General features: G+C 33.4%; 1 protein-coding gene across 1 annotated transcript; it reads left to right on the top strand.

Annotated features, from left to right (window-relative positions):
- The first annotated feature begins 2,293 nt into the window (after nucleotides 1-2,293).
- Nucleotides 2,294-4,533, top strand: LOC145046462 (uncharacterized). The gene is made up of 6 exons (XM_078994748.1): nucleotides 2,294-2,393; nucleotides 2,443-3,033; nucleotides 3,185-3,595; nucleotides 3,744-4,045; nucleotides 4,129-4,137; nucleotides 4,252-4,533. Exons 1-6 carry the CDS (start codon nucleotides 2,294-2,296, stop codon nucleotides 4,531-4,533), a joined length of 1,695 nt encoding a protein of 564 aa, XP_078850874.1.
- Nucleotides 4,534-12,002: the final 7,469 nt, after the last annotated feature.

Raw genomic sequence — 12,002 nt, 5'->3', positions numbered from 1 at the left:
ATAATGTTAGCATGGAAAAAGCAACTTGATAAATCGTGTATAGCGGTTAAACGGATAAAAAGAAAGAAAATGGAGCCAAAACAAAATCAACAGAGAGGACTAAGGGACGTACACTTCTTATGGAATAATCATCACATTGGGGCTCTAACCACCATCCATCAAAGATTGCTATGAGTTAATTCCGATTTTTCAATGGTAACAAGAACATTGATTAATAATAAGTCGATCCTGATTCATGCAACCTTATGATTTCTGATTTCAATTTATGTTTTCTAATTTTCAATTTCAATCTTTTTTAATACATATATTATGAGAATTTGAATCCACACATCCTTAAAAAAAACCAATCATATATTCGGGTTAATATGATTTCAGGAAGCCTCAACTATTTTGATTTTTGATTTGTGATTCGTGTTAATCTAATTCATGTTAAATTCATTCGTGTAAATTGTAAGATTCCATTATTGTTCTTCAATTATTTGAGGTTAGATTTCTGATAAAAAGTTAAGTTATATGCTTTCTTTCTTATTTAAGGTTAGATTTATGATAAACAGTGAATTTATGTGCTTTCTTTATGATTTTCTATTGATAAATTGAAACATCAACATTATAACTTTTGTAATCGTTGTTGCCGGAGAGTGGAAAACGATTTAGAAATCCTTATCCCTGTTGATGGAAATTGAATCGACATCACAAGTTCACAACTTGGTGTTTTCGTTTCCTTTACTTGCTTTTTTCTCATTGACACGATTTTATAAGTTTAAAAACACTAACATGTTTCATAAAAACAACTATATAGTAGTGAAAAAGGAAAAAAAAAACAACTAAAACTATTACAAAAACGATATATGGATAAATTTATATCAAATGCATCATTTAAAAAAAATAAACAAAAACAAAAACATTGAGTTCATTTACTATTTTGTTTTTTTTATTGTGAATGTCTTATTTTTGTCCCCGAGACCTCAAATCAACTTGAACCAACCATGTGTGTTACATGGTAGCAAACCAAAACCAAACAAATCAATAACAATAAAACTATCATTTTCGTCCTACAATGTATTGTATATTTGCCCATTTAGTCCCTTAACGTATTTTCGTGCTTTATGAGGGAATAAACTTATTTTTGTCGTGTCTATTTGATCACTTTGGACAAATTGAAGGGGTAACTCGATTACCCCTTTGCCATATAGACTTTAAATGAATTAAAATAGATAGTTTAAAGGGGAAATGACACATTACTTTGATGTTGAGCTAAACCCTCATTTCTCCTCCAAACCCATGACCTGATTCACCACTTCCACCAGTCACATCAAAACCGACAAACTGAACCCTAATCTCTGTGACACCAAATCAAATTGCAACATATTATCCTCCATTTGACGCCCTTCGATCACCACAGAACTTAGATTCTCACCCCCATCAACAAACCTCAAGCACCACATATCTCCATCTTCCTCGTCACCTGTAACTCTTACCATTGAATTCGCTCCAAACATCCTACAAAACACATCTCTAGGCATCAATTACAATATTACTTTTAGACACCTTTTTGTAAGCAAAGATCAGTGCATGAGGAAAATAAGAGAAATGGAGTAGAAAGGGAGTCACACATAACTGTAAAAATTCAATACACTACAGATTTTTATAGACATACTCTAAAAATCATTAACCAACCCAGAAATCATGCTAAAAATCTCTATCTTGTCATAGTCTCCTTCATGCATTTCATAGAATAAATGCTATGCATCTCTAAATTAGCCATATTAAAACAACAACACAAAAAAAAGATTCCACGAAGATTAGGATTTTTAATTGAAAAGGGAATTGTCCAGAAGTAAATAATTGATATGTTAGCTTTGTCTTCCAAAACCTCCAAGAATCTTGCTTGCACTTCAGTGTTCTCCAAAAGATCCAGAGCTGAATATCCATGAACACATTATATTAGTATTCAAAATTAAAGTTTATGATAATCAAGCAAACACTTATAAGTAAAAAATTAAAAAGGAAGCAGCACCAGTAGGCACAACATGTAGTAGTTCTCCTTTGGTATCTAGGACCGGTGATTAGGGAGGGCAAGGAGGAGTTGTGAACAGGGGCCCATTTGTTTTACCTATGTTATGTGTAATCGGAAAATTTAGGCCCATTTTTTTTTACCTATGTTAAGTTATGTGTAATCGAAAGATTTTTACCTATAATATGTTAATGAGAAATCAAAGTATGTTTGTTGTTTATCAGAAATTGAAATTAGATTATGAGATTATCATTATGTTTATCAGTTAATGTAACTTGAATGTTGAAAGTTGAAAATATTGAACTTGTAGTTATGAAGTCTAAACAACCATCCGTTTTTCAAAAACGTAAAAAGAGAAAAGTAGATCCAGAAAAGAAAGGTTAATGTTGGTGCCCTAGATAAGTTTGTCCATAGAAAACTTGTTGAAGGGCATGTTGAAGAGCACGTTGGAGAGCATGTTGAAGAGAACTTTGAAGAGCAAGAACATGTAGAAGTAGAAGTAGAAGAGATAGAAGAGCATGTTGAAGATATTCCTGATATACGTGATCCAAGAAGGTGGGAAAAACTTAACTACGAGGAGATTAAACTTTTGGCTGAGAGAGGTCCTAAAAGAGATACTAGTATTATGTATGGCCCCTATGATAAATTTGGTAGACGATTTTCTGCATCTTTATACATAAGAACTGTATCAAATTTAAAGAATTGTAATAGAGAAGGACTAGTATATTCGAAAGAGTTCGACATTGAATTTTGTTTCTGTTGTAAAGTGTTTAGAAAAGGGATTTCGAAAGGTAGATTGAGTGATGAAGGTTATTCAGATTGGCACCATGTTACCACTAGAGTTAAAGAACACGAAATTTCCTTGGATCATCTCACAAATAGGAAGACGTGGTTTGATATGCATAAAAGATTGGACTTGAATAAAACAATTGATAAAGTTCAATACGAGCAATTCAAGAAAGAAAGAGATTACTGGAAACAAGTCCTTTTAAGAATCATTGCAGTAGTGAAGTTTCTTGGTAAACATAATTTAGCATTTCGTGGAACAAATGAAAAGTTGTATAAAAAGGTAACTATAAATTGTATTGTTTTTGTTCCAATTCCACCAAATATATTTTTGTTAATTATTATGACTAATTCCACTTCTTTTGTGTTAATTGTATTTAATAGGTAATGGAAATTTTTTGGGTGTCATTGAAATATCGGAAGAGTTTGACCCGGTTATCAAAGAGCATGTACGGAGGATCACAAGTGACGGGCTTCATGTGAATTATCTTGGGTACACGATCCAAAATGAACTAATACTTTTGATAGCTCAAGAAATTAAAAAAGAACTTATCAAGAAGATAAAGGAAACAAAATACTACTCGATCATACTTGATTGTACTGCTGAATCAAGTCACCAAGAACAGATGATTATAATAGTGAGGTATTTAAAGTTGTCATATAATTCTGTTACCGTCAATGAGTCATTCTTAGGTTTTTTGAATGTTGATGATACCACCGGAGAAGGACTATTTGATATTACAGTTGAGGAATTAAACTCTCTTGGTCTTGAAATTAATGATACGTGTGGTCAAGGTTATGATAATGGAGCAAACATGAAAAAAAAAACACCAAGGAGTGCAAAAGATATTTTTAGATCTAAATCCTATATCATTTTACACTCCTTGTGGTTGTCATTCTCTTAATCTCACATTATGTGATATGGCTAACAAGTGTGTTAAAGGAAAGAACTTTTTTGGACTCATTCAACGCATTTACACTATCTTTGCAAATTCTACTAAGAGGTGGAACATTTTGAAAGATAATGTTCAAGTTTGGAGTCTTAAGTCATTGTTTCAAATTCGTTGGGAAAGTCGGGTTGAGTGTGTAAAGGCTATTAAACTGCAACTTGTTGATGTACGGGAAACTTTACTTCTAGTTGGAGAAAAAGATAATAATGGTGCAATTGCAAGTGAAGCAACTTCACTAGCACAAAAAGAACTTGGTGACTTTGAATTTTTTTTATCAACTGTTATATGGTATCAAGTATTAAACTAGGTGAATATTGTGAGTAAAAAGTTACAAGCAAAGGATATGCATCTTGATAATGCTATTACAAAAATAAACAGATTAATTGGGTACTTCAAGGATTATAGAGAAATTGGTTTTTCAAAAGCGATTGATGAAGCTAAGAAGATTACTATTGAAATGGGTGTTGATCCAATATTTCCAAAAAAACGTTTGATTCCAAGGAAAAAATATTTGATGAAAGTTCAAGTAGCGAAGAAGTTTCATTTACAGCTGAAGAGAATTTTAGAGTCAATTATCTCTTATACGGTGTTGATCAATCTATTTCTTCTTTTGAGACGAGATTTGAACAATTCAAAGAGTATGACAAAATATTTGGGTTTTTATTTCCACATAATTTGAGGGGAATTCAAGACAAAGATCTTAAGTCGTCTTGTCATCGTCTTGGAAAAACACTCACGTTTGAAAAAAGATTGGATATTGATGTCGATGAACTTTATACGTAGTTAAAATTATTTGAGACACTGGAAACCAATGAATTTTGTGACATCCCCATTTTCACGACCAGAAAAGACCGATTTGTTTATGCTTTATTTTGAAAATCAGAGTAACCTTTTAAAGAAAAGCTTTGCGGAATTTGTTCCCAGAAAAACATGATAAATACGTTATCAAGCATTTCCGAAGAAATGTATTTTATTCAGTTTTAAAACATTGGGATATTATCGTCAATACAGATTCATAAGCATAAACATAACTTACATTCATCATCACTGATTATTTACATCTCCTTAATCTCTCAGTGTAATGTAACTTCATATCGACGCCTGTGATACAAATAAACTGAGTAGGTCAGGTTGGGAAACTTGGTGAGTACATAGGGTTTTCAACCCACAATAATATAATTATTAAATTTAATCATCAAACAATTAACCCAATTACCCATCCCCAATATCTTCTTTATTCTTAAGGGTCTATCCTAAGAATCATTTATCCTACATTCGTTTAATCCAAAGTCCATTGCTTCCAGGGTTTATACGATGGGCACTAAGTCCATAGCTGCTAATGCTCGTTCATAAAGCACTAATTCCATAGCTGCTAAAGTTAATTCATCAGGTAATAAATCCATAGCTGCCAGTGTTTATCTAATAGGTACTAAGTCCATAGCTACCAACGTTTATCTAACAAGTACTAAGTCCATAGCTACCAACGTTTATCCAATAGGCACTAAGTCCATAACTGCCGATGTTATTTATTAGGCACTAAGTCTATAGCTGCCAATGTTCACTCATATCATCTTTCATCTCTCATCACCCATCTATCGATTTTTACCCAACATATTCGCAGATATAAAATTCATATACAGTTTAAGTTATTTAAAACATGCATAAAATCATTCATTGGTAGATGAGTGATGAGAGATGAAAGATGATATGAGTAATTATGCACTCACAACACGTAATTTATATTAAATTACGTGTACGATGTGTATACATAGCACGTAATTTATATAAAATAGTTTATATCTATGTGTACGATGAAAGTAACTATGCACTCACAACACACAATTAAATACTTCATATCTATGTGTAAGATGAAAGGGACAATGCACTCACATCACATAATTTATATTTAATACTTCATATCTATGTGTAAGATGAAAGTAATAGTACACTCACAACACGTAATTTATATTAAATACATCATATCTATATGTAAGATGAAAGTAACTGTGCACTCACATCATGTAATTTATATTAAATACTTCATATCTATGTGTAAGATGAAAGTAACTATACACTCACAGCACGTAATTTATATTAAATACTTCATATCTATGTGTAAGATGAAAGTAACTATGTACTCACTTGTTAAAATGATGATTCCAAACTCGGCCAACGCTTTGCTTTTAAAGATTCTATTTTCCTTCGACGAAACTTAGCATTATTATCGCTAAGTTTTAGTCTAATATTTATTGCGACTAATTATTAGTCTAGATTCATCATTAACTCAAAGTCTACTTTCATTATCTATCAAGTAAGGAATAACCATGTAGGATCATATCGGAGGTAGGGTCCGTTTGGTATACAAAGTATACTGTTTGGAAATCCCACTTTAAATACCTCACTAAATCACAACCTAGACATCATCCCCGTAAGTAGATCAATCAATATAACGACTTGGAATCACTGATAAACCTTGTTTATAAGTTCATATTTCATAATAACGATAATGAACTTAAACATAAGTTTTACTTAAAGTAGGGTAAGCATAACTCACTTACTGGGGGTTTGGCTAGGAATCGGGCTTTGCGGGGGTAGAACTTTCCGAGCCGAATTCTCTTCTTCTCCGAGCCTTCTGGCGCTCTGGGACTCGCCTCTAGCACTTAGAAGTTGCTAGGGATTGGGAGGGAGAGATTGGGAGTGTTGAGAGAGAAAGAAGGGTGAAGATGTGAGTTTTTGGGGTGATTTTCGCCTCTATTTATAGGCTGTGTGGATCTGTTCCCTGTTGTGGACTTGCATAGGCTCCAAGGCTTCGCTTGGTGCTAACAAATGGCGCTAGACGCAACTAAAATAGCCAATCTTAAAAAAATCATAACTTTCACATAAGAGCTCCGTTTTTGACGTTCTTTATATCCATACATAGGTAATGACCATATCTACAACTTTTCTTTTGACTCCATCGGCTAATTCTCGATCGATTTTAAATTAACAGTATGAGAAGATTATACTTTTAAATGACTGCATAAAATTCATAACTTCTTCATACGAACTCCGTTTTCATCTGTCTTTTTATCGTTGAGCTCTTTTTAATGAGATATTTTATTCCCATTTAGGTTGCATTGGCCAAAAGTTTATCGATCTAAAATTTGAATTTCCGGGTTGTGCACTGCTATGCCAAATCTTAGAAAAATGATAACTTGCTCATACGAAGTCAGATTTGGGCGTTCTTTTTATGCATGTTCTCGGTATAACATATACTACAACTTTCATTTAGATCTATAAGGCTAAAAAGTAGTTTATCAAAAATTCACCTTTTATGAATCTTGGTGCCATGCCGGCTTTGCCGTAAAATTTCAACAAGTCATAACTCATCACCTACAGGTCATGGGCCTGCTGGTGTTTCCACTGTGTTGTCTAGAATAGTCCGTGGCCGCCATCTATACTCTGGTAGATGACTACATCGCCACATTGCTGGTTAAGGCTATGGTATCTCCTTTCATCCTACATCACATATTCATCATCATCTATATACCTAATTATCATCACATTTCTATCATCACATATCTCTCATCATTTTATTTCATCACACACCAACTATTTCATCTACCCATGTTTCATCCGCAACATATTTGTAGATATAAAATAAATATACCGTTTAAATCTTTTAAAACATGTATAAAATCGTTCATCCAGCATAGACAGCAAGTATTCAAATAATATGCACACATAGCATGTAATTTATATAAAATACTTCATATCTATGTGTAAGATGAAAGTAACTATATCTACCATAAAAGTCCCATAAATGCTTCCTAACTTCGAACTCCAAGGTTTACTCTACTAAAACTTCATATTCTCAGCTCTCTGAACCTAGAAGGGTCCAAATCTATCGCACCAAAAAGCTCAAGATAGCTCTTCCTCTCACTCTACACACTCAAGCTCGCTAGGGTTTTCACTTATGGGAAAGGTAGTGGCAATTGAAGGCCATAAGTGCCTTTAAATATGGCTCGGGCCCAAAGATTTAGGGTTTCTGCCAACAGCGCAGACTCGTCGAGTCGCCTCACCGACTTGTCGAGTCTATTCATTAATCCGAGTCATCATTCGCGACCTTACTCGACGAGTTGAGGCATCAACTCGCCGAGTCTCTCTTCTTAACTCAAAAGAAAAATACTTAAATTATGATACCTGGAAATCCGGATGTTGCATTTTGTTTTTTTATTTCATAGATTTCTTCATCAACAAATGTTGTTACAATTAAACAAAAATAAATAATTTTGCTAAAACATAATACAATAGGAAGTTTGTTCACATTTAGTCATTGAACTTTTTAGAGGGAAACAAACTTTCGATTTTGTTCACATTTAGTCACTAAACTTTTTTTCGTTATCTATTTGCCACTAAACTATTGAAACTGTTCATATTTTACCCTTATGACCGGTAACAGCCGGTCATAAGGGTAAAATGTGAACAGTTTCAATAGTTTAATGGCAAATAGATAACAAAAAAAAGTTTAGCGACTAAATGTGATAAAAATCGAAAGTTCGTTACCCTTTCAAGTCATTGTCCCTTCTAGTAATGGTGGCATCTACAGGTCATGGGCCTGCTGGTGTTTCCACTGTGTTGTCTAGAATAGTCCGTGGTCGCCATCTATACTCTGGTAGATGACTACATCGCCACATTGCTGGTTAAGGCTATGGTATCTCCTTTCATCCTACATCACATATTCATCATCATCTATATACCTAATTATCATCACATTTCTATCATCACATATCTCTCATCATTTTATTTCATCACACACCAACTATTTCATCTACCTATGTTTCATCCGCAACATATTTGTAGATATAAAATAAATATACCGTTTAAATATTTTAAAACATGTATAAAATCGTTCATCCAGCATAGACAGCAAGTATTCAAATAATATGCACACATAGCATGTAATTTATATAAAATACTTCATATCTATGTGTAAGATGAAAGTAACTATATCTACCATAAAAGTCCCATAAATGCTTCCTAACTTCGAACTCCAAGGTTTACTCTACTAAAACTTCATATTCTCGGCTCTCTGAACCTAGAAGGGTCCAAATCTATCGCACCAAAAAGCTCAAGATAGCTCTTCGTCTTACTCTACACACTCAAGCTCACTAGGGTTCTCACTTATGGGAAAGGTAGTGGCAATTGAAGGCCATAAGTGCCTTTAAATATGGCTCGGGCCCAAAGATTTAGGGTTTCTGCCAACAGCGCAGACTCGTCGAGTCGCCTCACCGACTTGTCGAGTCCATTCATTAATCCGAGTCATCATTCGCGACCTTACTCGATGAGTTGAGGCATCAACTCGCCGTGTCTCTCTTCTTAACTCAAAATAAAAATACTTAAATTATGATACCTGGAAATCCGGATGTTGCATTTTGTTTTTTTATTTCATAGATTTCTTCATCAACAAATGTTGTTACAATTAAACAAAAATAAATAATTTTGCTAAAACATAATATAATAGGAAGTTTGTTCACATTTAGTCATTGAACTTTTTAGAGGGAAACAAACTTTCGATTTTGTTCACATTTAGTCACTAAACTTTTTTTCGTTATCTATTTGCCACTAAACTATTGAAACTGTTCATGTTTTACCCTTATGACCGGTAACAGCCGGTCATAAGGGTAAAATGTGAACAGTTTCAATAGTTTAATGGCAAATAGATAACAAAAAAAAGTTTAGTGACTAAATGTGATAAAAATCGAAAGTTCGTTACCCTTTCAAGTCATTGTCCCTTCCAGTAATGGTGGCATCTGCCAAAAGGAGTTTCTCGAAATTGATGTTTTTGAAATTTTACTTACGCTCCACAATGACCCAATAAAGACTTAGCGGTTTGACGATGATATCTATCGAGAACGAAATCTTAGATAGTATAGACTACGAAGAGTTGATCAAGAATGCTAAGAGAGCTTCACGAGTCGTCGGTTAGCTGTTACAATTTGTAATTAGTCATTAAAATACTTTGATTTTTCTATGTTTATTGCTATAAAGTTTATCGTAGTTTAAAAAAAATAGTTTATGTAATTTAATTCTTTACATGTTAAGGACGAAGGGTCTTTTTTTCCTACTCGTCCTGGGTATTTGAATCCTTAGGACCGACCCTGTTGGTATCCCTAGTCTTAAAAACTATCCTACTTTTGTGGTGAGGATTGACATTGTAAAAGTGAGACGTACCCATGGTAATACAATGATAAATGACCTTCCCTATCCCTGATATCATGTCAAGAATCACTCCCACGGGCCCACTTATATGACCTTGTAAGTACGATCTTCACGTGTTGTTAAAAGGCTTTAAAAGCTAAGGAACATCAATATTAGAAATGGAAATAACCTGTAATTCACCATTGGCAAATGAAAAGGAATCTTACATGTATGTGTATGTGTATGTGTATGAGTGAGTGAGTGAGAGAGAGAGAGAGAGAGAGAGAGAGAGAGACAGAGAGAGGCAAGAGGTGAAGATGTAATGTGGATTTAATTTAACTTTTTTAATTAAGTAAAAGTGATTTGGTACATGAAACTGGTAATGATAGGTTACATGAACCAAATAAGGAGTTCATTAATAACTTTATTCCCTCATAGCGGATTTACTATGGTGCCTGTAGTGGCACCTACAACCCCTAATTTTTCCAGACGCAATGTAAAAATTTTCGTTTTTATTTTATTAATGTACATCTACAAAAAATGATTATATTATTATTATAGTTCACGAAAATGATCAAAAGTTGATTGGTTGGGTTGGTTTAACGCGTCTCTCAATACACATCTTCTCCTAAATACCCTGGGTTCAAGTCCCTTTCTTAACATTTTTTTTTATTTTTTATTTTCACGCCAATTTTAGTTCTCAAAATCTTCACAAAACTAATTTGGGCGCATTTCCAATTCTCAAATTTTTTGATATCTTTCTCCCTCTCCACGATCAAAGAGACCACAACATAGGTACACTATTTCTCTCTTTCTCCCACTTTAATCCAAAAATACGAACTTCGTCATGGAGAGATATGAAGAACGACAACCCTGTTTAAGAGACCATCGGGAGAGAAGAAGCACCGCCACCAGAATTCATCTAAGCGCTAGGTATATCTCCACCATAACAGAAACAACAATTTTGTTTTTAATGTTCTAGTGTTGAACTTAAATACAGTTAGGATTTACCTTTTTTGATGTTTTAGGGTTAAGAAAAATTATTGAACATGGAATCTTTTGTAAATTCGAAAACCATTTTAGGCGAGAACTACAACTCTCGAATTTCTAGTGAATTAGGGTTTATTTGTTTTTGAAAATACACTGTGATATTTCTGAGTTATTTACATTGGTTTTCTCTGTTTGATATTTGTTACCTGTGAGTTTCTTATTGATCTTATTTAAGAGGGTGTGAGTTCATAGCAAATTTTCTCTGAAGCAAACTTTTTTTTTCTTCATCAGTAATTGCTAGATCTACACATTAAAGAAGAAAGACCAAAAGGAAAAATGATTTGACAAGGTAGGCAAATTTCTTTAAATGTACTATAGATATATTGGGTGTATTACCTGAATATGTTGGGTGTATTACCTTAATACACAAGTCAGTATGGTTATTATATAATTAAGTATCAAGTGTACCTTTACTTCTAAAGTATTAGATTAGGTTTTCCTTATTTTTAATTCTCTAATTTGATTGAATTGCCCATTTTTTCCTCTCAAAGTTTACCATTTCCTTATACACAAGTTATGGGTTTGTTAATCTTGACCGATCCAATACGAACCCGACCCAACACGAACTTGTTTTTCAAGCCTATGTTGTTATTTGATCGGTTTTTTTTTTGTGCAACTACTGCTAGATATTCCTGCGTCCGCCCCTGCATAAAACACGAAAATAACTTAAGAGATTGAACGGGCAAATGTGCAATATATTGTAGGGCTAATATATCATCCCCTTTAAAAAATGGAGTATAGTTATTCTAATGTATTAATGAATTTTATTTTGATGTTTCTTGGTTTTCACAAAATAATTTGAGACGTATAGTTGTTATACAACTTAATTTCACGTAATATATCCTAAGTGGGATATATAACTTCACAACTTGAACCTTCGATAGTTGAATATTTAACTTTCACAACTTGAGAAAGACAAACATTTATTGGATGGGCTTCCAACCCAACAATATCAAGTATTGTCTTTTCTTGTTATAGTTGAAGGTTCAAATATCGTTTGAAACATATATGGATTTAGAAGT

Source organism: Lactuca saligna, chromosome 5 (assembly GCF_052625555.1).
Source record: "Lactuca saligna cultivar CGN05327 chromosome 5, ASM5262555v1, whole genome shotgun sequence".
In the NCBI taxonomy this organism is placed as follows: domain Eukaryota; kingdom Viridiplantae; phylum Streptophyta; class Magnoliopsida; order Asterales; family Asteraceae; genus Lactuca; species Lactuca saligna.
This window is presented reverse-complemented; position numbering and strand designations above follow the sequence as displayed.